The 27,107-nt window shown below is 45.7% G+C and overlaps 2 protein-coding genes across 4 annotated transcripts; one reads left to right on the top strand and one right to left on the bottom strand.

The window, feature by feature from the left end:
- Positions 1-243: 243 nt before the first annotated feature.
- LRWD1 (leucine rich repeats and WD repeat domain containing 1) lies at positions 244-24,233 on the bottom strand. Of its 3 annotated transcripts, none has more exons than XM_054008387.1 (16): positions 24,213-24,233; positions 20,441-20,587; positions 17,128-17,362; positions 16,194-16,313; positions 13,955-14,107; positions 12,222-12,365; positions 10,915-11,238; positions 9,942-10,068; positions 9,463-9,572; positions 8,934-9,141; positions 5,048-5,120; positions 4,815-4,955; positions 3,408-3,505; positions 2,456-2,617; positions 1,535-1,659; positions 244-618 (listed from the first exon to the last, which is right to left on the bottom strand). In XM_054008387.1, the coding sequence occupies exons 2-16, from the start codon at positions 20,518-20,520 to the stop codon at positions 478-480; spliced, it is 2,241 nt and encodes a 746-aa protein (XP_053864362.1). In that variant the 5' UTR covers positions 20,521-20,587; positions 24,213-24,233; the 3' UTR covers positions 244-477. The 3 variants fall into 3 exon arrangements, with proteins under 3 accessions (XP_053864362.1, XP_053864361.1, XP_053864360.1); XM_054008386.1 differs by lacking the exon at positions 24,213-24,233 and adding an exon at positions 23,511-23,595; XM_054008385.1 differs by lacking the exon at positions 24,213-24,233 and adding an exon at positions 22,213-22,385.
- Positions 23,542-26,482, top strand: ALKBH4 (alkB homolog 4, lysine demethylase). Its single transcript, XM_054008388.1, has 3 exons — positions 23,542-23,742; positions 24,911-25,108; positions 25,733-26,482. The coding sequence occupies exons 1-3, from the start codon at positions 23,635-23,637 to the stop codon at positions 26,405-26,407; spliced, it is 981 nt and encodes a 326-aa protein (XP_053864363.1). The 5' UTR covers positions 23,542-23,634; the 3' UTR covers positions 26,408-26,482.
- Positions 26,483-27,107: the final 625 nt, after the last annotated feature.

Genomic DNA, 27,107 nt, shown 5'->3' with positions numbered 1-27,107 from the left:
GAGCCTTTGATTACTGTTGTAAGACCCCATGAAACTTAACAGCTGGGTAGTTCTCCACTTTATTTTGTCCTGTGGAGCATGTTAGTTTTTTCACCATGTAGTATTGGGCTTAGTAGCTGTACGTCCAGAACAAGATTAACTGCTGAGCTATGCTGGCTAATCTATTCTTGTGCCACTGATGCCCCTCCTAGATCTAGGGCAGCATTCCCTCCCATCCCCAGAAGTCATCTCTTCACTACCAAGTTAACAGGTATTACGTTTTATTAAGTATCATATCTCTATAAAACAAATACACAAATTGTGAAAACTCACAGTAAAAGAAATTGGCTATTGTCAAGGACAGGATGTGTGCCAAGTCCCTTTGCTTTTTCTCTCTTGCATGATAAGGGCTGGTTTAGAAAACTTCATGGTTAAACAATCACTAATACTGCACTATTTCAAAACATCACAGGAATGAAATTTTCCATAAAGAACAAGCTATGTTTTCTTCCATACAGCTGCTATATTTACGCCAGTTAAAGCAATAAGGTAAGTGAAGGTAGGGTCTGTCACCACATTGTTTATTAAGACTTCAGTCAGCAGCTCTCCATTTGCTCGAAGCTCTGGCCACTCAAGAATCTAGCAAGAGAACAGATTAGTTGTACAAAGTCAGTCTTGGTTTGGGTTTACCTCTGTTTAGAAAGGAAAGGTACAGCTACCCCCCCCCCCCCCCCCCAAGTCAAGTCTTCACTGGGGGAGTGTATAAAACACTGACCCCCAGTCCATCCCTTTATACCTACCAGTTGTGGCAAGATTATATAAAAAGTTTGTAAGTAAATAGGGTTGTGGAGTAGCTACTGGCTAACAGCATGCGATGGCAGTAGTCTGGAAAAGTCACCTACGAAAACTACATGCTAGCAGTTAGAGCCTCAGTCGTTGGGAGTATATCAACACTGATCTAGGACAGTAAATCTATTATAGAGATGTAAGCTAGGGTAACCACATAGATTTTCAAGTGCATGGAAAAAATTAGATGGTTGCCTCTCAAGTTATCTAAAATCTCTCCTCTTGTTCAACAGCTTTAGTCTTAACTCGGGTTTTGATACTCATTGGTTTAATCAAGGAAAGACAGTAGGTAATGCGGAGAGCCCTGTTAAAGACCAGCTGTTGGGGGGGGGGAATCATCAAGTTTTCAGAGCTGGTGGTGAAAAAACATCAACTATAAATTGGTACTGTCAGGACTTAGCATGTGAGAAGCCTTTCAGTAGGAAGAGGTTAATGGCACCAGAGCTTGGGAAAGGTAGAGACTTACCCCACATTTAGTTCCCTGCTGACTCTAACAACGCCTTTTAGAATTAAATTGAACAGTCTGAATTTTAAAAAAATTTCTTAAGAGACATCTAATGACAGTGCTGTTAGTTACTTTCATATGCTAACATTAATGATCAGATTTAAACTCAAATCTGTACAGTTGTTAAGTAATTTGTCTTATGCCTCCTGTTTGCACAGCCTCACTGATGGGGAATATCGTTCAATATAAAAACCAAAGGCCTACCTGTGTGGGAGCTATTCTGTTCTCTGAGCGTTTTCCCTTGGAGGCCCTCCAGGCTGAAGAGTACTTGCTGAGATTGTACATCCACACACTTCCCTTTTCATCGCCACAGAACACATACTCTGCTGCTGCAAGAGCAAAAGGACCAGGGCAGGGTTGAGATTTCTGATGGCCAAGACCAAAACCTTCTCAACCCTCTACCATTCATTAACCTGATGTTCCTCTTCTTATGGCAGACAGAGCCCAGGATAATGAATGTCACCTTCCAGATGAAATGTATCCCATTCTTAATTGCTGCAGTGTGTTAAGTAAACCCACCTTACAAAATTCAACTCCAATGATTTTTATGGGCTAGTCCAATATCATTTGTCGTATCATATGAAGGAGGTGCTGAATGGATTTTGGGCTCAAGGTGGTATGTTTTTATGACTATTTTGCAAGGCTGAAATAAACATTGGTCTTGCACTGCTAGTGTCCCTATTGTAATGCTCAGTTGGGTGCCTCCAGCAGACAGCTCAGAGCGGTGGCCTTTGTTAGGAGGCACTCCTTTCAAAGTAAGGCAGTAGGAGGGGAAAGAGTGTGGATTATTTTAAGATTCAGGTTCCTCCCGGAAATTTGTCACTATTATGAGGGCCGGGCAGAAGTTCTACCACCAGTTTTAAATGCAGCACAAATGGTAACATGCTGCCCACCTGTATAGTGAAAGCACCCCTCATTTTAAAGTGCTTTGCAGATGTTCAGACGGTAGCTATTAGCATTTTAGAGGCAGCATCAGAATAACTGAGCAGCAAGACCTGATACCTTACCTGATACCTTGGGCAGGGTAAGTAAAGCAGAAATGGCAAGGTCTATTAAAAAAAACAACTTGTAGCTTCTCGAATCCAATCCAGCCTTCTCCATTGGCAGCTGTAAAAGTGGGCTTACCGGGGCAGGTGCTGAGGGTAAGGTAGGGCAGGTCTGTTGTAGACCACTCCAGTTCAGCTAGAATAAGTGCGGGTCGTGTTCTGTGACATGATTTCCCCTGTGCCTCAAACGACTGGCTCCAGCTCCATAAGTAGATAGACCCTGTCTTAGAACTCTTAGAAACTGGAGGAGAGAGCAAAAGCGTATCAGGAATGAATGTCCTAAAATATTCAGACATTTATTTCAAAACACCCAGCCCTCTTTAAATACTGCCTTTCTGACAGTAACATGGCTCCCTATTACGAAAGAAATCTAGTCACCATGTGTGGTGATAGCTGAGGGAGCTTTCTAGCCACGCTGGCCTTAAGCAGACTGATAGTGAGAGACTAAAGGAAGAATTAAACAAACGTGATTTTCCACCCCATAGTACTTTAAAGCAGCACCCAAGGACCCTGGAGCTAGTGGGGCCTGGGAAGCAGCTGCTGAAAACAGAAGGCCAATGAACAGCTGGCTACTATAAAGGCTAAAAGGTTGTCCATCCTGAGAAGTTTAGTGCACAGCAAGGTAGGGTGTGAATTTACAACACATTAGCTACACTGCACTAAAAGTGCCCAAAGTTACTTAGTGCGAATGTCCCTGTGTGGAGAGGCCCATAGAGCCAAACCCTGCCAGATTTCAGGGTGGGAATTAGGGGCCCTGAACCAAGAAAGCATTTTCTCCAGTTCTATTCAACACCCAAAGCAAGTACACGCCATCTGCCTTGCATGGCTAGAGGTTCCTCCTTAGATTAAGAATGTAACGTTACCATATTCACGGTATGTGGCTCCAGTCCCAAATCTGCCCCAGCTGTAGTACAAATTAAAGTTGTTCCAGTCTTCCTGAGACCAGGAAGCATGACTTCTATTGTGTGTAGGAAGTAACTGTGCTTATGGCAATCTGCCTCCAACTAAGAGGGAACTGAGTTCATGCTTACCCACAACATCCTTGTTCAAAAAAGCCAATCCATCCACTCTGTGGGAAGCTGTCTCTTCTCCCTCATCATTAGGAAACTGGAACGCCACTTCAAAAGGCCTGATGAAAAATTGAGAAGTTAAATAGTGGTCAGCTACCGAATAAACAAACATCATCTCCAAGCACCACGTGATCCGTTAAATGAGACAGTCTCACAGAGTTCAGTGATGCAAAAACAGCGTGTCATCTAGCCCTTCTCGGTGCCTAGGCAGGATTATTCTCTAATACGATCTAGTTTTAGATGTGCCAAGAAATAGGCCTCCTATTATGCTGTGATAATCAGGTCCTGACACCCCAAGGGAAGAACAGAAGGTTTAAACCCCCAACAATGAGCACGTGAAGTAACTGATTGCGTACTATATTGTACTATCAAAGTGTATCAAGTAAAGTCTTTTATGAAAGCCTGTAATGTGCTGAACTTGATGGGTTTTATGAGAGATGTATACATACCTGCACTACAATTTCAACTACATCTCCAGCATGGAGGCATCTCCTAAGCCAGGTATTTTCAAGAAACTGGCTTCAAGTAATGACCCATTGTCCAGTCAGGAAGAGACAACGGTGGAGCATTAGAGTTAATGGAAAGCCATCCATCCAACCCAGCTATAAAGTTAAGAAGGGATTTACACACTGAATAAACCCTGGACTAAAAGGGGGAGGGGAGTCTTTTAAAAGTAAGCTTGTAGCTGAAGGGTTTTTTTTTTAAATCTGGAAACTGAGGGACAGCCTGGAGGCTGTCTGTGAAACCTGTATCCCCCTAGAGTTACAGGGTACTGGGGGAACCTGTTCAAAGGCATTAGGTAAATTGTTTTAGAAAAGGGACATTCTCTAATGTAGAAGTGGAAAGCCTGAGGTTAAGCCTTTGTCATTTGTGTCTGTTTGCTTTCCCTTACTATTTCATCTCTGAATCGGTGGTTTTTATATTAAATGAACGTTTTGTCTATTTCTATCCCAAACAGGTCTCTGTGGTGCTAGGAATGTGGGTGCCAAAGTGAATTGATAACTGAGGACTGGTTTCATGTCTTTGGGATAATGAACCGGGGGGGCAGTTTGAGTGTTTGGTAGTTAAGAACTCAGGGAGGACAGATCTGTTGGTGTCACCCTCCAAGGAGTAACTAGCCTGGTGAGAGCCAGGTGAAACCTTGTGCTTTGGAGCTCGCTACTGGAGTCAGGGATCTGAGCATCATACGTGCCAAATAACTGCTCTCTATACCTCTTGCTGGGGTCCACCATCTTGTAAGAGCTGGGGAATTATATCCAGATCTAATAGGTTTTCCTCATCTCAGCCCTCTATAATCAAAATCCCAAAGCCCTCAGCATGCTTATGGTTGTGGAAAGTGAATTTGTGTCCCAGGCCCATGGTTCTTACCTGCTCTTCTGTGGCTTGTCCAGTCTAATATCCCAAGCAAAGCAACCGTCTTCACAACCAGCCAGCAGGAACTGATCTGGGCAGGATGGGACCAGGGCAATCCGTAATGGAATAGAGGCAACTTCCAGCACCATCAGTTGGCTGGCAAATAAAACGGACACTTAGTCCAACCTCCTGTAACAGTTGCTTCTCAGGAGAATTTAATGGCGTGAATCTTGTTTCTGAACACTTACCTTGCTTTGAAGTTGTAATCACAATCCGGAACCCCAATATCCCAGAGGCCGATTCTTTTGTCATAGGATGCAGCTGTGGGGGGACAAAAAAAGGTACCAGGTAGTTACAGACCATTACTTGCCAACTTTTCTTTTTGTTCCACTTAAAAATTCCACCTGGAGCACTTGAGAGGCCATTAACACAGCATCAGCCATATGGGCTTTGGCCCAACTAACAGAGCAGCCCAACCCTATCTTGTGTGAATTTACTGCTGGTGAAGAGTGCCAGCTTCCTAGCTCTGGGGCCCTTTAGCCACAGCACAGGCAGTGTAAGCTTCCCCCATACCAAATCTGTCTTCTCAAGGGAGCTCTTCGAAGGGGGAAAGGGAAGTTGGTTTTCCAGCCCTCTGAGAAGGCCAATAAGAGGCAGTGTTGTTTTGGTTACTCGTCCCAATGGACTGCGACCCACCAGTTCTTTCCACATCCTTTATTAATCATCATAGAACCTCCCATTGTGGACGCTAGGCACCAAGTACAAAAGATTTTAAAATCTTTTTTGGCATTGAGAGCTACGTGGTACATTTCCAATAGATTATTCGGAAAATAACTCAGACCCCAATCAAATGATTGCCCTCAAACTGCCACTACCTGGGCACCAGACCGTCCTTCAGGGAACAACTGTTAACCCCTGCAAAAAACCCACAACTCTACAAAATAAAATGGCCCTGCCTCTATTCCGGGTCCCTGTGGTTGCCAACTCAGAACAATTCTCCAGGCGAAAGTCCCCCTCAGCTGGGCTAGGCTCTTGTTTTTAAATTCCTGAGCGTACTTTTGCCACATGTCTATTAGTTTTGGCTGCTTCCAGAAGTTGGTCACCCAGAACTGGAGGATTCCAAAGTTAGTGGATGCTTCTGAAAGTTTAAACCTTCATGAATTCACGTGGCACTGGGCACACAGCAGGATGAGAGTCGTTTCAGACGCAAGGCAATGTACAGAATGCGAAAAAAAGAGGGGTTGATCTATATCAGGGGTCGGCCACCTTTCAGAAGTGGGGTGCCGAGTCTCCATCGATTCACACTAATTTAAGGTTTTGCGTACCAGTCATACATTTTAACACGTTTAATGAGGCCAATGAAGGTATTAGGGATACTAGCACCGTGACAGAGGGGCAAACAGAATGGGGGATTACCATATCCGAGGTAGAAACAAAGCTCGAACGCCTTAATGGGGCTAAGTCGGGAGGACCGGACGATCTTCATCCGAGAATATTGAAGGAATTGGCGCAAGAAATAGCAGGCCCATTAGCGATAATATTTAATGAATCTGTAAACTCGGAGGTGGTTCCGTTAGACTGGAGAATAGCTAATGTGGTTCCTATTTTCAAGAAAGGGAAAAAAAGTGATCCGGGTAACTACAGGCCTGTTAGTTTAACATCTGTAGTGTGCAAGGTGCTGGAGAAAATTCTGAAAGAGAAACTAGTTGAGGACCTTGAGGTTAATGGCAAGTGCGATAAATTACAACATGGTTTTACGAAGGGCAGATCGTGCCAAACGAATCTGATCTCCTTCTTCGAGAAAGTAACGGACTTATTAGATAAGGGAAATGTGGTGGACCTAATATACCTGGATTTCAGTAAAGCGTTTGATACTGTACCCCATGAGGAATTATTGGTTAAGCTGGAAAAGATGGGGATCGATATGAAAATCCAGAGGTGGATAAGGAATTGGTTAATGGGCAGAATGCAGAGGGTCGTATTGAAGGGTGAACTGTCAGGTTGGAGGGAGGTTACCAGTGGAGTTCCTCAGGGTTCGGTTTTGGGACCCATTTTATTTAATCTATTTATAACTGACCTCGGAACCGATTGCAGGAGTGGACTGATAAAGTTTGCGGGGATGATACGAAGGTGGGAGGCGTTGCCAATTCGGAGGAGGATAGGGATATTCTGCAGGGAGACTTGAATGAGCTTGTGAATTGGAGTATCAGAAATAGGATGAAATTTAATAGTGAAAAGTGTAAGGTGATGCATTTAGGGATGACTAACAACAATTTTAGTTACAAGCTGGGGACGCATTGGTTAGAAGTAACGGAAGAGGAGAAGGACCTAGGGGTTCTGGTAGACCGGAGGATGACTATGAGTCGACAATGTGACGTGGCGGTGAAAAAAGCCAATGCGGTCTTGGGATGCATTAGGCGAGGTATATCTAGTAGGGATAAGGAGGTGCTGCTTCCGTTATATAAGGCGCTGGTGAGACCTCATTTGGAGTACTGTGTGCAGTTCTGGTCTCCCATGTTTAAAAAAGATGAACTCAAATTGGAACGGGTGCAGAGAAGGGCCACTAGGATGATCAGAGGAATGGAAAACCTGTCGTATGAAAGGAGACTAGAGGAGCTCGGGCTGTTTAGTCTGACAAAGCGAAGGCTGAGGGGGGATATGATTGCTCTCTTTAAATATATCAGAGGGATAAATACAAGGGAGGGAGAAGAATTATTCCAGCTTAGTACTAATGTGGACACGAGAACGAATGGATATAAACTGGCAGTGGGGAAGTTTAGGCTTGAAATTAGATGAAGGTTTCTGACAGTCAGAGGGGTGAAATATTGGAACGGCCTTCCGAGGGAAACGGTGGGGGTAAGGGACCTGTCTGGTTTTAAGATTAAATTAGATAAGTTTATGGAGGGAATGGTTTAATGGTAAAACATATTAGCTAAGGAATACCGAGCAATAGCAGGTAAATAATATAATGGCTAACAAGGGTCAGGCTGGAGACTCTTGCCTATATGCTCGGGGTATTACTGATCGCCATATTTGGGGTCGGGAAGGAATTTTCCTCCAAGGTAGATTGGCTGAGGCCCTGGAGGTTTTTCGCCTTCCTCCGCAGCATGGGGCAGGGATCGCTAGCAGGAGGGTTCTCTGCCAATTGAAGTCACCAAGACACAGGATTTGGGGACTTCATCAGCAGAGTCAAGGGAAGGGTAGGGACGGTTTTGTGGCCTGCAGCATGCAGGGGGTCAGACCAGATGATCATAATGGTCCCTTCTGACCTTAAAGTCTATGAGTCTATGAACATTTTTAGAAGGTCTGTTTCTATAAGTCTATAATATATAACTAAACTGTTGTTGTATGTAAAGTAAATAAGGTTTTTTAAATATTTAAGAAGCTTCATTTAAAAATAAATTAAAATGCAGAGCCCCCCCGGACCGGTGGCCAGGACCCAGGCTGTATGAGTGCCACTGAAAATCAGCTTGCGTGCCGCCTTCGGCACATGTGCCACAGGTTGCCTACCCCTGCTCTATATGTTACTGGACACAAAATACAACTCTAACTTGTAACCCAATGGTTATTACTGGCTGCTCACTGAGCACCAAACCACGCTGTCTACCCAGGCAAAACTCTCCTCAATGTCAGGATCTGGCCCTGAATAAGGTCATTAGTAAGAGTGAGTAAAATCAGAGGTCGCTAAATTTTTTTAACAAGTAAAGGCACAGAACTTCATTGATCTGAAGCAATCAAGCAGCCCAGGGTAAGCTCGCTCATTTGACATGGGGACTGAGTCACAACTGATGCACAAGATGCAGCATGGACTCACCCTCCTTACTCCCTGGCATGGAATGGTTGGGGTTTTATGTGGTCTCGGTGGGACGGCCGCCCTCACGGGCAAGAGCCTGAGCTGCTACCACTTGAGCGAAAGAATCGAGGCTCTACAGCAGAAGGCTGTAACAACTCCTATCCTCTGTGGATAGACACCGAAGGGAAACTTGTACCACACGCCCCAGTGAGGTACATGTGCGTCTCAACACTCCTCCACATCAATACCCACCTGCCAGTACTGACGACCATGAAATGCCTCCTTATTTGGAAGCAAGGCCTTTTCCCTGCTACTAGAGAGATGCAGAACTGGAGACTTACTAAAGAGGTGGGTCTCGCAGGTTGGGCTGAAGCAGGCTGTAGCAATGGGCTTTTTGTGAGCCTTTATCTCTCCGTAGCAGAAATCAGCAGATACATGAATCAGCTTTACAATTCCTCTTCTTCCGGCTGCGGCCAGGATATTATGTTTTTTTTTCCGACCGTCATTAGTTACCATGGTCAGAGTTGTCCAAGCAACGGTGAAAAACTCCTAGGACAGAGAGAGGTGAGAAGTTGTGAAAGGTAACACAGGAGGATGGCTGTGAGGTCACGGATTAGAGAGCAATCTAGGGCACCAGTGAGAAGCTGCATTTTGAAATGACATGAATATTCAGTCAGGGGCCATGCATGTCAGACCAAACTTAAAGGGAAGAAACACGCTGTGAAACAGATTCAGCAGCCTACAAGTGGGGTAGCTAAGTTTTACCCTGTATTATTATTTTCAGCATCAACAAATGACATTTTCCGTCTGTCCACCCTTCTAACAGGCTGTTTTGTAACACGGTTATCGTCACTGTACTCACGCCCCTACCTCGGCAGGAACTTTATACTTTTTCAGCACGATTCCGGTCTCGCAGTCGATAAGACAAACAGATTCCCCTCCGCACGTGGCCATGGTTCTGGAGGTGCTCACTACAGGGTCTGAAAGGTGAAAGGAACTGGTAAGAAATCCCAGGGCTTGTTACACTTCTGCTTAATCATCATAATCTCTCGGTTACCCGAGGCTCCCCCTGTCTGTGCGGTACTGGACCGATTCTGGGGGCTGGCATCTCTAGGGAGGTTAACTTGACACAAAATTCACACAAGCTAACCACAAGAGAATCCTGATCTATTTTATAGTCAAAAATATAAGTAGGTAGCAGTGGAAACTACTGCTTGAAAGTGGAGGGGTCTAACACACGAGTCAGTTGGGCATCGTGCCCACCACCCCCTTCGCAAAGGGTTTGTGGAGTCATTCTGTGAAGCCGGCCCACTGCAAAGTGCTCTCCAGGTGCCTTTGAACAAACTCACCTTTCCTCGTCCCAGAATCCAACGGCGGCTCGAAGACACAGGACCAGAGCTGCGTTTTAAAATCCTCCCGGCTGTTGCCTTTACTGTGACACTGAAGAAAATGCAATGGCTCCAAACTGATAACTTCCTGCAATAAACCTCATGGTTAGAAAACATGCGCCAGGAACGGGAATAGAAGATCAGAAGCCTGCTACTCCAAGGGCTTGTTTAAACAGGACATCAGTGACTAGATCCAGAGGCAGATGGATCTTAGGTGTTTACACAGCCCCCGTCACTGCAGCTAGGAGTTAAAATACAGTGTAAAAAAAAGGGCAGAATACTTCCTATAAAAGGGATCTGCTCTTGCCTACATAGGTCCCAGCTGCTTGTACTGGTGTGTTAGACACCTAGTCATCATCTCAACCTTTGGGAAGGTTAGCATATAAATTGGGAGGTCTGCACCAGTCTCTGAAGGGGATCAGACTAGAGGCTGCATTCTATTTCCTGAGGTCCCACAGCCTCAGATCCAGCTGCTAACCCTCTCTCTGGGCCTCTCTGCTTTCCAAGTCCTTAACAGTGCCTAGACATGAAATGTTCCAGGCAGCAAGGCACTCCCTTAGGTAGGCTGGCTAGAGTCCATTAGGGTTTTGAAGACAAGGGCTCCGATCCTGCGCTATATCCAAGTTGGGTGGAAAGGTGGCTTTGTGCCCCAGTCATGCTCCCCTTATCCTGGGACTGGCTGAGAAATGGGCCAGTTCCTGCTGTATGTTAGAGCAGTTTAAGGGCTGCTTAAATTTATTTCCAGACACTTATGGCACCAAGGGGTTGCTCGGCTAGGCAGGGATCAGTGGGGCACTGTGCATCAGGGAAAGCTGCGTGAATTGTTGAGATGCCTTGAAAGAGCAGAACCTTCCCATCCCCCCATCTGAACGTGGATCCTCTCTGCATGCCCAAGAGGCCAAAAACCAACCCCAAAGGAGAATGATCAATGTACCTTGTCTTCTAGGTTCTTGACCGGGGTTATGGTCAGAACCCTTTTGTCCTGCTCCTGGCTTTTCTGCTCCTCTGTCAAGTGGCTGGATCTTCTGTGGCTTTGTCCTTTCGGAGGGTTTTCTCCATTCCTGTGAGTCTCTTCGGCCACCTTGGCCTGTTGGTTCGATGCTCTTGGTCTATCGGGAGTCGGGTCATCCTGTGAATGGCTGGACTTTCTGGGACTAAGCACTACTTCCTCCTCAGTGTTACACTGGGACCGTGGCCTTTTGCTCGCAGATCCCGCTGTTGAGTGATTCCCTCTTCTCTTGCTGGGGATTAATGTGACCTACAAGACACACTGGCAATGTACTGGGTTGTTTCCCACCCCAGCCAGCATACAGACAGCTTGTAATACAGAGAAAGTCTTCACCCAAAACCTGATTCCCTTAAATGCCCAGAGACTGGGCTCCTACATCTGGCTAGTATTCTGGGATACTAACCCTGCCTTCACATTCCTCGGGAAGCTTAAAGCTGGCACCAGATGAAGGTGCCACTAGCTTGCAAGGTTTGTTAAAATAGGATAATACCGGAGATGCTGCCTGTGTTACAGAAGGGTAAGTTTTGGATGCAACTGATGAGTATTGTTGAATTTGTAAGAAAATCAATTAAAAAAAATAAAAGTTAACAAAACCAACCCCTCGTTTCAATTAGGATTTCTGAAAGTCAGCATGCAGCTGCTGCATATCATCCCAGAGGTGGTGGCATTTTAGTGGTGGGTGAAGCAATCCCTGTATTGACGGAGAGGCAGCCTGGTCCAGTGGCTACGGCACTGGACTAGCAGTCAGGAGACCTGTTTCTGCCACTGACCTGCTGTGCCTCTATTCCCCCTTTGTCTTGTCTGTTTAGGTTGTAAGCTCTTCGGAGCATGGACAATCTCTCACTATATACAGGTACATCACCAATCACAATGGGGCCTTGATCTCAGGCTGGGGCTTCTAAGGCCACTAACCGAATACAAATAATTCATAACAGCAGCATTCATTTTGTAGAGGACTTTAAGTTCCTTCTCGATCAAAGTAAAAACATCGATGGAATGAGCTGTCTTTACTTCCCTGATGAGGCTGCAACTGAATCTGCTACGATCTCCGGGCTGGGGATTCCTTAGTAGAGAAATATACTTCTTGAATGCAGGTTTGTTACATCAAGATCATAAAGCTGACCTCAATGCCGGGTGTAAAACCTAACTGGAAAAGCAGTAGTGCGCGGTCCCTACTCTTTAATGCAGTATTCTTTTAAAAAAACAAGAAGAATCCCCTGGAGAATCCTTACCTGCGCAATATCATCATCTCCCACCTCCCTGGGGTTTTCTGTAGTCTCCTCCTCATTATCGTCCATCCTTTCTTGTGTTTCAGGGTTTGTGTTCTCTTCCTGTCCCAGCATGGATGCCAGCAACTCCTCTGCAATCATTTTCACCTAGCATTGCAAGTACATTTTTAAAAGGCATCACTTAATGGAGGACAAAGAACAAGACCATCCTGACTCAGCTATGCAATTAGTTTGTAATAGGGGAGGGTGTTTTTAACCTTTGCTTCCATTAGATATTTTGTGTGTACTTACTGGCTGCTGGAAGGACCCTGGGCTGACAGGCAGGGAGACTGAAGCCCTCTCTTTAGTCACAGAATTCGTCCAGGATGGGAAGCAGCAGTGCAAGATGCCCCATGCTGCCACCCTCCCGTGCCTCATTCCTGATCTGGAGGGACCACTGCTAGGAGGTTGGAATTCAGCCTCATTCGGTCTACAGCCTCTCTGCTGAGGCTGCTAGCAACCAGGGTCAGTTACGATAGTTTAAAGACAGCTCTTTTTAGAGTCCAAGAAAGGAGCAGGTGCTTGGCAATACAGTGAGCCCGGAAGCAATACGGGTTGACGCAATGAAAAGATAGCCAATTGAAACCAGTTATTAGCCAAAGACCAGTGCATCGGAACAGCAATTGCGACTCATCGACCAAGGGGTGCACCTGGACACCGTGAATGGCAAGTGATAGATACTGGTGAGCTGGGAGACCAAAGTGCACAGGCAGAAATGAGAGATCAGGGTGAACTGTCTGCATTAGCACAGCAGAGTTCTGCAACATGTGGTGAAATACAGGCCTGTTTGACTGCAATCTTAACCTCCACATAGGACTTCTGCCAATACGTGTTTTGTTTTACTGGGTATGTCTGTGCCACGTAGACCAGGCACCCCACTCTGTTACTGATGCCAATGGTGTCACCTGAGGAAGGAATGCAAAAGCAATAAAGCTAGACAAAGAACAGATGGAAGTCTAGGGCACATGCCATTCAAATACTGAAACAAAAGGGCCTATTTCCCTCTGGCGATATGCACACAGCGGCCATTAGCGTTAATGGGAGCTGTGCAAAATGAGCGGTGAATACACAGTGGTTGCCATTAAAATCATTTGCCACTTGCAATGACTACCGTATTTCTATCAGAGGGGTAGCCGTGTTAGTCTGAATCTGTAAAAAGCAACAGAGGGTCGTGTGGCACCTTTAAGACTAACAGAAGTATTGGGAGCATAAGCTTTCGTGGATAAGAACCTCACTTCTTCAGATGCAAGACATCTTCAGATGCAAGAACCTCACTTCTTCAGATGCAAGAACCTCACTTCTTCAGATGCAAGAACCTCACTTCTTCAGAAGTGAGGTTCTTACCCACGAAAGCTTATGCTCCCAATACTTCTGTTAGTCTTAAAGGTGCCACAGGACCCTCTGTTGCTTTTTACCGTATTTCTAATACTTAATTACTATGAGTACCTTAACTACTGGCGAGTAGAAAACAAAGACAGTATAGACCATCACTCCATCTGGAATGGAATGTATTGCTGGCGCTTGTATAACAGCCACAGTTAATTAGCAATGAAAACCAAAGACGGATACTGTCGTTTGCCGGAGCGCCCCTGACCAGGAATCATTAGATCAGTTTAACCTTATGGGTGCACAAAATGAAGCTGCAGAATCCTGGTGTCGGGCAACTCAAAAAAAGCTCAGAAAGATCAGACACTTACCCTCCATCGGGTAAATTCACCAAGGGAGCTGGGTCCGTATATGACGTGGGTTTGTGCAGACTTCAGAAACTTTTTCCTGATGAACTTCACGTGCTCGGCTGAATACTTCTCAGGGAGTTGGCTTCGGAAGTGCCTCTCCCAGTGAGCTGTGACCTAGGCAGAGAGATTTGGTTTACTGAACTGGATACTTCATGGAAATCAGAAGGCTCCCTACTAAAATTGCTCCAGAAATGGCCAACCCCTAGACCCAGACACTGCTCTGTCTGCCATTTCCTTGATCAGGTGCTTGTATATGATCTCAGCTCATTTGGGAGGGGGAGCGGGAGGGGAAGGACGATTTGTTAACACATTTTGCATTTGTGTTTTTACTTTAAAGAACACGTATGTGTTAGAAAGAGGCACCCTGGAAGCATCTGCAAATAACTGATATATTTACATAGCACCTTTATTCGTGGGACACGTGTATTTTTAGGTCTGATTGTGTAAGCAGGTAGTTTTTAAGTGAGGTGACAAGACCAATCAGACTCCTGAAAGGGGCACGTTAGTCTGGAAAGGTTGAGAACCACATACTTATGGGTTGTTGCAGTAAACCCAGAGAAGCTGAAGGCCCCCGACACAAACAATCTCAGCCAAACCCATTTACTACGGGCTGCAAGGGGATCTACTCATAGACTTTAAGGTCAGAATAGACCATCATGATCATCTAGTCTGACCTCCTGCACAACGCAGGCCACAGAATCTCACCCACCCACTCCTGTAACAAACCCCCGCCTATGTCTGAGTTACTGAAGTCCTCAAATCATGGTTTAAAGACCTCAAAGTGCAGAGAATCCTCCAGCAAGTGACCTGTGCCCCACGCTGCAGAGGAAGGCGAAAAACCTCCAGGGCCTCTGCCAATCTGCCCTGGAGGAAAATCCCTTCCTGACCGCAAATAGAGCGATCAGCTAAACCCTGAGCATGTGGGCAAAACTCACCAGCCAGACACCCAGGAAAGAACTCTCTGTAGTAACTCAGATCCCACCCTGTCTAGTGTCCCATCACAGACCATTGGGCATATTTACCGCTAATAATCAAAGATCAATTAATTGCCAAAATTAGGCTATCCCATCATACCATCCCCTCCATAAACTTATCAAGCTTAGTCTTGAAGCCAGATATGTTTTTTGACCCCACTACTCCTCTTGGAAGGATGTTCCAGAACTTCACTCCTCTGATGGTTAGAAACCTTTGTCTAATTTCAAGTCTAAACTTCCTGATGGCCAGTTTATATCCATTTGTTCTTGTGTCCACATTGGTACTGAGCTTAAATAATTCCTCTCCCTCCCTGGTATTTATCCCTCTGATATATTTATAGAGAGCGATCAGATCTCCCCTCAGCCTTCTTTTGGTTAGGCTAAACAAGCCGAGCTCTTTGAGGGCTGTCAAATCCCCCCGGTACAAAGGGGAATTCCAGGTGGGAAGATCTGCCAGCTTTGCAGCCCCGATACACCAGCACAGCTGGTAGACAGGTGCTGCTGGGAATCCCAGAATTGGGGCCCATGTCTTTTAGCGCTGAGCATGCTGGTTTAAATTGGGGGCACTGGACGGTCGTGAAGGCTGGGTGGAGTGAGTGTAAGGAGACTAACAAAAACCAGGAAAGCAATCACGAATTGATTTCGGAGAACAGGAGGCCAGTGAAGGGGACTCTGAAGTATTTACAAGGACTGTTCACACTGCAGATGAAACTGTGCTACCGTATTTAAACACGCCGGCTGCCAGCATGGTTTCAATGGCAAAGTGGAGGACAGCGGCTGAGGCATTAACCTGAATATTGTATTGTATCTACCGTAGAACCTCTGAGTTACAAACACCAGAGTTACGAGCCGACCAGTCAACCACACCCCTCATTTGGAACTGGAAATACACAAGCAGGCAGCAGCAGAGACCAAAAAAAAAAGCAAATACAATACTGTCTTAAATGTAAAATACTAAAACAATAAAGGGAAAGTTAAAAAAAAAAAGATTTGACCAAGTGCTTGTTTCATTTAAATTAAGATGGTTAAAAGCAGCATTGTCTTCTGCATAGTTAAGTTTCAAAACTACATTAAGTCAATGTTCAGTTGTAAACTTTTGAAAGAACTAAAATGTTTTGTTGAGAGTTATGAACAACCTGCATTCCCGAGGCGTTTGTAACTCTGAGGTTCTACTGTAGGAACAAGCTATTTCTTAGGCATGCCTGGGGAAACGTTACACATCTTACCTTGCTGGTCAGCTCTCGGCTGTTGACAACTCTCACGTGATTAGCTAATTTGGTGACATCCTTGCCATTGAGTAGCCGAAGATTTTGTAAAAGAAACATGACCTTATAGTCATCATTGGTCTAGAAAACAGATAAAATGTTTCAGTTATGGTAACACATGTATGATAGTCCCTTGAACAAATAATCATTGTTTGTTTTTAAATTACAAAACCACCAGGAAGGAACTGAAGATATTTATTCCACAATGGGGAATTAATAAAATAATTTAGCACCGCACAGGACTTCCTGATCAAATATGCTTCATTTACAAGTAAAAGCTTTTTCCTGACTTCCAGCCCTGGAAACTCAACCTGGGGTCTGAAAGTCAAGTCGGGCTCTTTCCTGTTCATACATCACCACGACTAAAATCTCTGCCAGTAGCTACACCAGAGAGAGTTGTGCAGATATGATGGCTGGCAGAATTTGCTTCTGCGCGTAGAACTCAGTTAACTCTTCTGTTGATGACCTCCCTTGCTCTCCTACAGTTGTGGCACATCTGCAGCGTTATGTGGAGTACAAAGTAGCAAAAGGGTTTTTGTGGTCCCTGAGATCCCTTTCACACTTAGCACTTCCATAGAGTTTTCCATCTTCAAAGCGTTGCACAGAGGAGTGATTTAGAACACCCTGAACAAGCAGCCCTGGGTGGGAAGTTTCCTGTAGCTGGCCTAATGACTAGAGCACTGGTCTGGGACACGGGAGACCCGGCATGCTGGGTGACCCTGAGCCCTCTATGTGCATCAGTTTCCTCATCTGTACAATAGAGATAATGCTACTGACCTCCTTTGTAAAGCACTTTGAGCTCTACTGTTGAAGAGTGCTATATAAGGTACTATTATTATTTACTTCCCACTCAATATACTGCTTATCACCTAAGGATGGAAACTGTATCACTCACTGTCAGGTACACATTGTTTTCATAGTTTAGCTCCTCCAGCAGCGGGAACTGCTTCAGGACAGTCACATCTTCCAGTTGGTTGTTATTGCAGTTTAGGACACGCAGGTCTGGCAGGCTTAGATTAGCAGGTAGCTTGTCCAACAGATTATCAGAGAGATCGAGATTTTGCAGATGTCTCAGGCGGGAAAACAACCGGGGGTCCAAGTCTCCGGTCTTTAACTGTAGCTTGGATAAGCTGAAACAAAACAAAAACAGAACACATGCTGTCTCCAGTTCTCCAAAGGTAAGGACAAAGGTGGACACATCTGAGTTTTAATGGATATAAAGTCTCATTCTGCTGCACTTCTCACTCAGGCAAAACTTGCTGAGTAAATCTTGCTGACCCTACATTAACTTTTGAGTGTAGTGCTACAGGTTTCAAGCATAAATCTGAAGAGGACGAGAACAGAGTTGTTAAGTGTAACCACAAGTTTGGTGGGTGAACAGTAACCATTGCTAACATCTACAGGCAAAACCTGCACCTGTTACTTACTGAGAAAACAGCCATTTGTGACACTCCCAATAAACAGTGATATGACTGTATCTTAATTCCCAGGCCATGCAGTCTGTGGCTCACTATGAAACAAAAGTTATTGAACACCTATCACCCATTCTATTCCATATCCTATAATGATAACAATTATAACTAGCAATTTTGATGTATCATTGTTGCTGAATTCTCTGAGTTCACATCTTTCAGAATCCACACTTGACTTCCGGAACACTATTTCCAAAAGAGAAACAACATAGCAGAGATACTTTCTCATCAGACTGTGTCTGTTGTATCCATTTACATCACATACATGGCGGCCAGACCCACAGGATACACTATATTTTTCATGCACCTCAAAGCACTTCCCTCTCTAACCACTAAACCATCTAGCCTGGGATCAGACCCTGGGCAGTTTCCAAACAACTGACTGACTTTCAAAAAAATAAATGATGTTTTACTTTCAATAAATAAAATAAAATCAACTAATAAAAACACGCTATAAAAGTGTTCCAATGTGGAATTCCACCTCCAAGCCCATGATGGCCTGAGGTACAGAAAGGGCTGAATCCTATCCTAGAACAAGCAGAGGTTTAAGGTAGTTGTGAACAATTGGTCCTATAAAAAAAACAAACAGGTGTTTCATCCCATTGGAGAAATGGGAAATTCTCTTTCTAAGGGAATAGAGAACCTTTCCCACCTGACATATCATGAGAATTGGGGTCAGACTGGTCTAGTTAAACCTTTACATTACAGTCCAGATTCCGATCCCCTTACTCACAGCAAGTAGCACCTTACTCCGTGAGTGGTTTCCATTATAGACAATGGAGGAAAGTGCTATTTAATGTAAGGAGATCAGAAGCTGGCCCTCCTTAAACAGTTCTGCAGTAAAATACATGGCATATGCAGAATATACATGGTGGCAAAGATCTTACAACTGCAGATAATATGACTATCTAATTCTTGCCTATTCAACCCTATAATGCTGATAAAACCCCTGTACCCATCACACCATCAAGTATTCCATATTTTATAATGTGTGTTATTTCTAGGGCTCTCGATTAATCGCAGGTAACTCACGCGATTAACTAAAAAAAATTAATTGGGATTAATCGCACTGTTAAACAATATAATAACAACTGAAGTTTATGAAATATTTTGGATGTTTTTCTACATTTTTATATATATTCTGTATTGTAATTGAAATCAAAGTGTATATTATTCTTGATTACAAATATTTGCACTGTGAAAGATAAACAAAAGAAATAGTATTTTTCAATTCACCGCATACAATACTGTAGTGCAATCTCTGTGTTCTGAAAGTGCAACTTACAAATGTACACTTTTTTTGGTTACATAACTGCACTCAAAAACAAAACAATGTAAAACTTCAGAGCCTACAAATCCACTCAGTCCTACTTCTTGTTCAGCCAATCGCCAAGACAAACAAGTTTGTTTACATTTACAGGAGATAATGCTGACTGCTTCTTATTCATAGTGTCACCAGAAAGTGAGAACAGGCATTTGCATGACACTTTTGTAGCCAACACTGCAAGGTATTTACATGCCAGATATGCTAAAAGTTTGTATGTCCCCTCATGCTTCATCCACCATTCCAGAGGACATGCTTCCATGCGGATGACACTCATTAAAAGAATAATGCGTTAATTATGTGACTGAACTCCTTGGGGGAGAATTTTATGTTCCCTGCTGTTTTACCCACATTATGCCACCTATTTCATGTTATAGCAGTCTCGGATGATGACCCAGCACATGTTGTTCATTTTAAGAACACTTTCGCTGCAGATTTGACAAAAAGCAAAAAAGGTACCAATGTGAGATTTCAAAAGATAGCTACAACACTCGATCGAAGGTTTATGAATCTGAAGTGCCTTCCAAAAATCTGAGAGGGATGAGGTGTGGAGCATGCTTTCAAAAGTCTTAAAAGAGCAACACTCCAATGAGGAAACTACAGAACTTGAACCACCAAAAAAGAAAATCAACCTTCTGCTGGTGGCATCTGACTCAGATAATTAAAATGAACATGTGTCGGTCCGCATGTTGAATTGTTATCAATCAGAATCCGTCATCAGCATGGACGTATGTCTGCTGAAACGGTGGCTGAAGCATGAACGGACATATGAATCTCTAGTGCATCTGTCATGTAAATATCTTGCAACGCCGGCTACAACAGTGCCATGAGAATGCCTGTTCTCATTTTCAGGTGACATAAACAAGAAGCAGGCAGAATTATCTCCGGCAAATGTAAACAAACTTGTTTGTCTGAGTGATTGTCTGAACAAGAAGTAAGACTGAGTGAACTTGCAGGCTCTAAAGTTTTGCATTGTTTTATTTTTGAATGCAGTTATTTTCTGTACATAATTCTACATTTGTAAGTTCAACTTTCATGATAAAGAGATTGCACGACAGTACTGGTATTAGGTGAATTGAAAACTACTATATTTTTTTTGTTTTTTTACAGTGCAAATACTTGTAATCAAAAATAAGTATAAAGTGAGCACTGTACACTTTGTATTTTGTGTTGTAATTGAAACCAATGTATTTGAAAATGTAGAAAACACCCAAAAATATTTAAATAAATGGTATTCTATTAACAGTGCGATTAATTGCGATTCATTTTTTTAATCATGAGTAATATTTTTAATCGCTTGACAGCCCTAATTATTTCATATTCCAATGACACTATTAAAAGAAAGAAAAAGGGGGGGGTATAGCCTAGGTTGGATTCAACTGGAGTTTGATGAGAGTCTGGTTTGCACTTACTTCAAAGTCTCAATCTTTCGTAGCCTAGTAGATCTTGGAACTGCTCTTTCCAAAAGAAGCTCTGTAGTAACTTTTGACATTTTTAATTTCTGTCCCTTTCCTGGAAACACAGGGCCGTCAGCAGTAGACTGTCTTCTTGGCACCTTCCTGGTGAAAGAAACAGGAATTAGGGGGAATCCTTTAAAACTGTGTCCCAGCAAGAGAAAGAAAAAAAAGTTATGGTGCAACTACCCCTTGTTGATAAAGCTGAAATCATTGGGTAATATTAGCAACCCAGCCTTGCAAAACAATCAAATTCCACTTCACCTGCCCTGACTGCAATGATGATAATAAAAACACTAGTGATACTTTGCTCCCCCATTAAAAGAAGTTACTCCTTACAGGTGAGTTGTAGCCTAGATTGTAAGCTGGTGCAGGGACCACATTTTAGTTCTGTTTGTACAGCACCTAGCACAACAGGGCTTGGTCCATGACTAGGGCTCTTGGGCGCTACCGCAATGCAAATAATAAATAGTCTGCCTACTGCAAGGTTTCTTCCTCTGAAGCAAGTGTTCCTGGCCACTGGATAGGATACTGGGACCACTAGCTGGATCCAGTCTGGCAAGTCCCAGAATTGTGCAAAGCTGGACTAACTGGCTGATTCCCCTATCCAAAGGGAGAGAAGGTACAAATGATAATGTCCATCACCTTTGATGGGCACTAATTTCTCACATGGGAAAGAAATGCTAATAGCAATATTGTAGGTTATTGCTGTAGAAAGGGGAAACGACACATATTAAACAATACTGTGTACAGAGCCAGAACAGCCTTATGGAACTGCTGTTGGGGTTCGCTTTCTTTCCAGCCCTCGTTCTAAAGGAAGGGAGTACAAAAGAGCTATTAGGCCATGATCATGACCTGCCGTCTAGTCCCATTGTTGAAACCGAGATTAGGCTGCAAGTCGATGAGAGTATGTGGAGTTATGAGCCATGGCACCATGTTAGAAACTGTGCTGATGTCTCAGACACAGATGTGTCACACTGTCATGGGCCACATTATGGGTCACACCGGGGCCATATCATGGACCATCTCAGGGGCTCTGTCACCACTGCGTTACAGATCACATTATAGTGACTGCATTACAGGTTTTGCTATTACGTTACAGGCCACGTCACTGTCATGTTTCACACAGCCACGTTCTGGACTAGCACTCACTCAGGGACACATCCTTGGCCTGTTCTGGCTCAAAGATGCCAACACTATGTTATGACAAATCCCCATGTTCTAGGCTAGTTATGTATCAGGGCTGCGTCACTGTGTATTGGGCTGCACTGCTGTGTTCAAAGTTGCTTCTGGATCAGAACAGCGCTAAGGATGGCATCACCAAATTCTCCTCCAGTCCTGGCTCAGCGTCACATCACCGTTATGGATTAGGTCACTATACTATGACAGCATCGCCGTATCCACATTGTCACATTCTGGCTCAAGGTTGTGTTGCCACATTATGGGCCATGTGGCTATGACCACGTCACAGTATTCTGGTCCAGTTCCGGCTTAGGGTTGCTTTGCCGGCTGTGACTGTCGCCGTGTCCTGGTGCGGTTCTGGCTCAGGGCTGTATTGCATTGGTATGTTACAGGCCACATCTGAGAGGCTGTCACTGTGTTTTGGCTCAGGGCTGCATTGCCATTTTACAGGTTCCTGTGGAGCTGTTACGGCATCACCATGTTCTGGTCCAGCTCGGTCTCAAAACTGTGTTGCCACATTATGGGTTCCCTAGCTATGGCTGCCTCACCATGTTCCGGTCCAGTTCCAACAAAGGTTTGTGTTGCCATGTTGTTGATCATGTGACTGTGACTGAGTTGGGGTGTTCCGGTTCAGTTCTAACACAGGGATGCGTTGCCGGGCTATGGGTTGCATGGCTGTGACCAGGTCGCTGTGTTTCAATCCCATTCCAGCGTGGGGGTTGCGTGGCTGTGACTGGGTTGCTACGTTCCAATCCAGTTCTGGATCCAGATTGCGTTGCCATATTAAGGTTCACGTGGTTGTGTCTGAGTCACCGTTTCGATCCAGTTCTGGCATGGGGTTGTGTTGCCATGTCACGTGGCTGTGACCGGGTCGCCATGGTCGGGGCTGGTCCAGTTCCAGCGTGAGGTTGTGCTATTATGTTATGGGGCGGGTGGCTGTGACCAAGTCACCCTTTCCCAGTTCAGTCCCAGCTCAGGATTACATTGCCGTGTTTTGTCATGTTGCTGTGTCCTGGTCCAGTTCCAGTGAGACGTGGCATTGCCATGCTCTGGGCCATATGGCTGTGTCTGAATCGGCATGTTCTGGTCCTGTTCCGGTGCTGCGTTCTGAGACACAGGGCTGCGTCCCGGTCCAGTTGCAGAGCGGGGCACGTTACCATGTTATGTGTTAACATGGCTGTGACTATGTTGTGTTCTGGTCCAGTCCAGTTCTGGGGTGGGTCTGGGGGTGCAGAGCCTCCCCGGGCACGTCCCCACATATCAGCTCAGTCCTGACTCAGAACCCGGCCCAAAGTATGGAGGGCGGCCAGACCCCCCATGCTCTAGGCCGGCCCAGGCTCGCAGCCCTGCCTGCAATGGGGGGCAGGGAAGACCTCCATGCCCCAGGCTCGGGGCCAGGCCTGCGATGTTGGGGGATGGGGTCAAAAACATCCCATGTCTCATGCCAACCCTGCCTGCGCGTTGGGGGGGCAGAGCCTCCATGTGCCGGGCCGGGCCGGCCCTGGCTCGGGCCCTGCCTGCGGCGCTGGGGGGAGGGAGCCCCCGTGTCCCAGGCCGGCCCGGCCCGAGTTGGGGTCGGCAGAGCCGGGAGCTGGACCCTGTCCCCAGGGGCAGGGGCCGAGGAGCGGCTAAGGCCGGAAATAGGGGGAACTACAACTCCCAGCATGCCCCGGGGTCGAGCTTGGCCCTCTAGCTTGGCCGGGCGTCCCGCAGACTGCTGGGAAAGCGAGTTCCGCGTAGGGGCGGCCGGATCGGCTCTGGGCCTGCCGGAGCCAGGCTGGGGAGCCCGGGTGTCCCTCCCCCCGCCGCGGGTCCCCTCCCCTCATCCCCCCCGCCGCTCACTCACCTGCCGCCGGGGCCGCGGGCGGGCCGCGCTGGGCCCTGCCGCCGCGGGGGAGCCGGAGCGCGGAGCCGGCTGGCGGCGAGCTGGGCCCGGGGCGGGGGGGCCGGGCGGGGCCTCTCCCCGCGGGATGGAGGCGCGGGGAGGCGGCGGGGGCGCGGGGCCCGCCTGCGGCTGCAAGGGGATCCGCTCCTGCCTGCTCTGCGAGGGGCCCGCGCCGGCCGCTCCGCCCCCGCAGGTAGCGGGGGGAGGGGCCGGGAGGGGGCAGGGGGGGAGGATGGAGGGGGGCAAGGAGCCAGGGGATGGGGCAGACTGGGGGGAGGGGACAATGGTGGGTTGGGGTAAGGGCAGAATGGGGGGGGGGTACGTGGGTGGGAGGGGTTTAGGGGCGGGGTTACCTTCTTTCAGCCTCTTGGAGCCCCCCCAATACCTCTTGCCCCCTTGCTGCCCCCGAGGAACAGAGAGCGGCAGAGGGGGCTCTTGTCTGCCTCTCCCTACCTGGAATAGTTTTGCATCCTCCCTTCCTTCGAGGGAGAGGGGGATCTGTAAAATCATCCGCTTCCCTTCCACTGCCCTCCCCCACTCCTGCCAGGTGGAGGAAACCCCACAAGGGCAGCCCCTGCCCTTGGCATTGCCAGGGCATGGGACTGGAGATAGCTTCAGGCAACACCCAGGCCTGCGGAGCATGAGCATGACATTGATCTCTACCTGATTAGGAGTGATGCTAACGAGCTTCAGAGGGCATCCCCTCTAGCCAGGGCAGGAGATGTTGCTTCGACTTAGCGTGCGGCACTGTCAAGCCCGATCTGGATCACTTCCTGTTTAGGCCTGTGTCAAATGCATCAAAAGACTCGTTAGTTATACAATTGGAGCACCCCAGTTGGCCAACCCACACCCAGTCCAGAGTCAGTTACTCACATTTCACCTAGAGGCAGAAAAGACACAAAATCGTTATTGGGGCAGCCCTGGGGCTAGTGCACCAGACAGTGGATCCATTTTTAAAGCATAGGATTTTGTTACTCTAACCAGCAGCATTGGTAGAGGTGCCTCTGGTTTTGCAGGGAGTCCAGCAGTCTTTGCAACCAACTTCACTGGGGCAATCTGGAGCACTGAGGGATGGGAGAGGGGCAATAATCCCTCACCTATACACTGTTTTAAGAATGCACAGTTTATTTTTCCCCCCAGTGGTGGCTTGTACTATAGATGTCACTGTTCAAGAAAGACAGCGTCTATTAACCTGCATTGCAAAGATGCAACTATAAAAGGAGGGAGACATTTCCATGAAGACAAGCAGTATAACGGTTTAACTCTACAGCAGTCTTATGCATAGCTTACCTGTTGCAATGCTATACCAACAGATATAATGGCAGTGTCTTATCTTGCTGTGTCCTTTTTTATTTCTGCAGGGAAAGGGTAACTTCACTTATTGTCCAGCAGCAGGTTTAGCAGTAGGAAATGAATGCTCAGAGTTTGCTGGCTGGGCATTTCCATTTCCAGGCGTGTTCTTGCTGGAGGAGTTTATAAACCAAGATGAGGAATCTGAGATGGTTCGGCTGATGGATCAAGATGACTGGAAACTATCACAGTCTGGCCGAAGGAAGCAGGTCTGATTCCAGAAATATGCTTATTTCTAACTCCCTCTGGGGAAGGAGATTATTTCTTCAGTTAAAAATCATGCTTTAGGTTGAATGTTTTCATTCAATTGATTCTTTTTGAAATAACAAAACCATAATTGTATTTGAAATTAGCCAGGATGGGCAATGGTGGTGTCCCTAAGCCTCTGTTTGCCAGAAGCTGGGAATGGGCGACAGAAGATGGATCACTTGATGATTCCCTGTTCTGTTCATTCCCTCTGGGGCACCTGGCATCGGCCACTGTTGGAAGACAGGATACTGGGCTAGATGGACCTTTGGTTTGACCCAATGTGGCCATTCTTATGTTCTCTCAAGAGTGCATTTGTGATAGTTATGAATTACACTTGATAGTGCACATTCAAATACAACCTCATATCACGTCAGTGTCCATAGACAGGAAAACTGAATACAAGATTATACGACTTTCATGGGGTCATATTATCAGAACATGACTTGCACCAGCAAGTCACTGGTAAAGATGGGAATAGAACCCAAGAGACCCAGGGCTCCTTGGTTTGTCCAGAGGATAGTGCCTCCCTAGAAAACCAGGCCCCAGATTTTTATTTATCATCATCTGGTTTTCCTTTTCAACAGGACTATGGGCCCAAAGTGAACTTTAAGAAAAAGAAGCTGAAAGCTGGTGGTTTCATTGGCTTGCCCAGTTTTAGCCAGGAGATTGTGCAGCGAATGAAGGCTCATTCTGCGCTAGAGGATTTCTTTCCTGTTGAGCAGTGTAACCTGGACTATCTACCTGAAAGAGGTTCTGCCATTGACCCACACTTTGATGACTGGTGGCTTTGGGGGGGGCGACTGGTTAGCTTAAACTTGCTCTCAAAAACTGTGCTGTCCATGTCTTGTGATTCAGAGGACAGTCTTCAGTTATTTGCCACTCACAGTCAAGGAAGCGGGGAATCAAATCTCTCTGCCTCACCTCAAGTTTCTCAGACCCATAAACCAAACAACCTTACTCCCACATCAGCATGTGAAAATGTAGACAGTTGGGATATGGACCACTCATCTTCCCCAAGACTTATTCCATACAAAGAAGTTACTGTAGACATTCTCTTACCTAGGAGATCCCTGATTGTGCTGTCTGGAGATGCACGCTATAAGTGGAAACATGCAATTTACCGCAAGCACATTGAGCATCGCCGGATCTGTGTCACCTTCAGGGAGCTGTCTGCAGAATTCACTTTGGGAGGAAAGCAGGAAAAACTGGGTAAAGAGCTCCTCGAAATAGCCCTGACATTTCAAGGAAAACCAGTGTGAACATGAGGGGGAGAACATCGGTATTATGAGTTGTATGGATATTTGAAAATTAAAGTTCAGAATTTTTGCAATTTATCACTGTCTTATTTGGAGATTGTTTAAGGGCCATTATCAGACCAAATTATGCAAAATACAAAAGGTAGATCTCATGGAAATGTTACAACATTGCAGCAGATTGAAGGTGGTTGGTTGTTTTTAAAGTAAGCCTTCTCTGGCAGTATCCAACCCAAAACATTGTAGTGTTAGCTGCTGGATGAGAATCAGAAACTGGCTATTGTACTTTTGTCCTTACTGTAATGAAATGCAAGGTAGTAAACAAACCACTTTAAAATAATCACTTGAAGCTAAGGTGTAAATCAGGACGGAAACTTGGTTCGTAAGTGACTTTCAATTTGACAGTCTGTATAGTCTAAACATTATTGTAAATTGATCTGTGTTTATTCTGATGTTTCAAATTACTGCAAGCAGAAAAGGGTCTTGTTCTTTAAGCTTTTTGGATCATCTTTCTGCCTTGACTTTTCTTTAAGGCTCTATTTTAAGAATGCAGGTGCTCTGCCTAAACTAATTAGTGAATGAAAAATAAATGTCCCTTCTTATGGGACAGAATGTTTCACACTATCATTCTAGGAACCAGTCACTAACCTTCTGGTTCAAATTCAGTCCAAGCAATGGAGCAGATTCCAAACTTTACTGGTCAAGG

Source organism: Malaclemys terrapin, chromosome 18 (genome assembly GCF_027887155.1).
Source record: "Malaclemys terrapin pileata isolate rMalTer1 chromosome 18, rMalTer1.hap1, whole genome shotgun sequence".
NCBI lineage: Eukaryota > Metazoa > Chordata > Testudines > Emydidae > Malaclemys > Malaclemys terrapin.
This window is presented reverse-complemented; position numbering and strand designations above follow the sequence as displayed.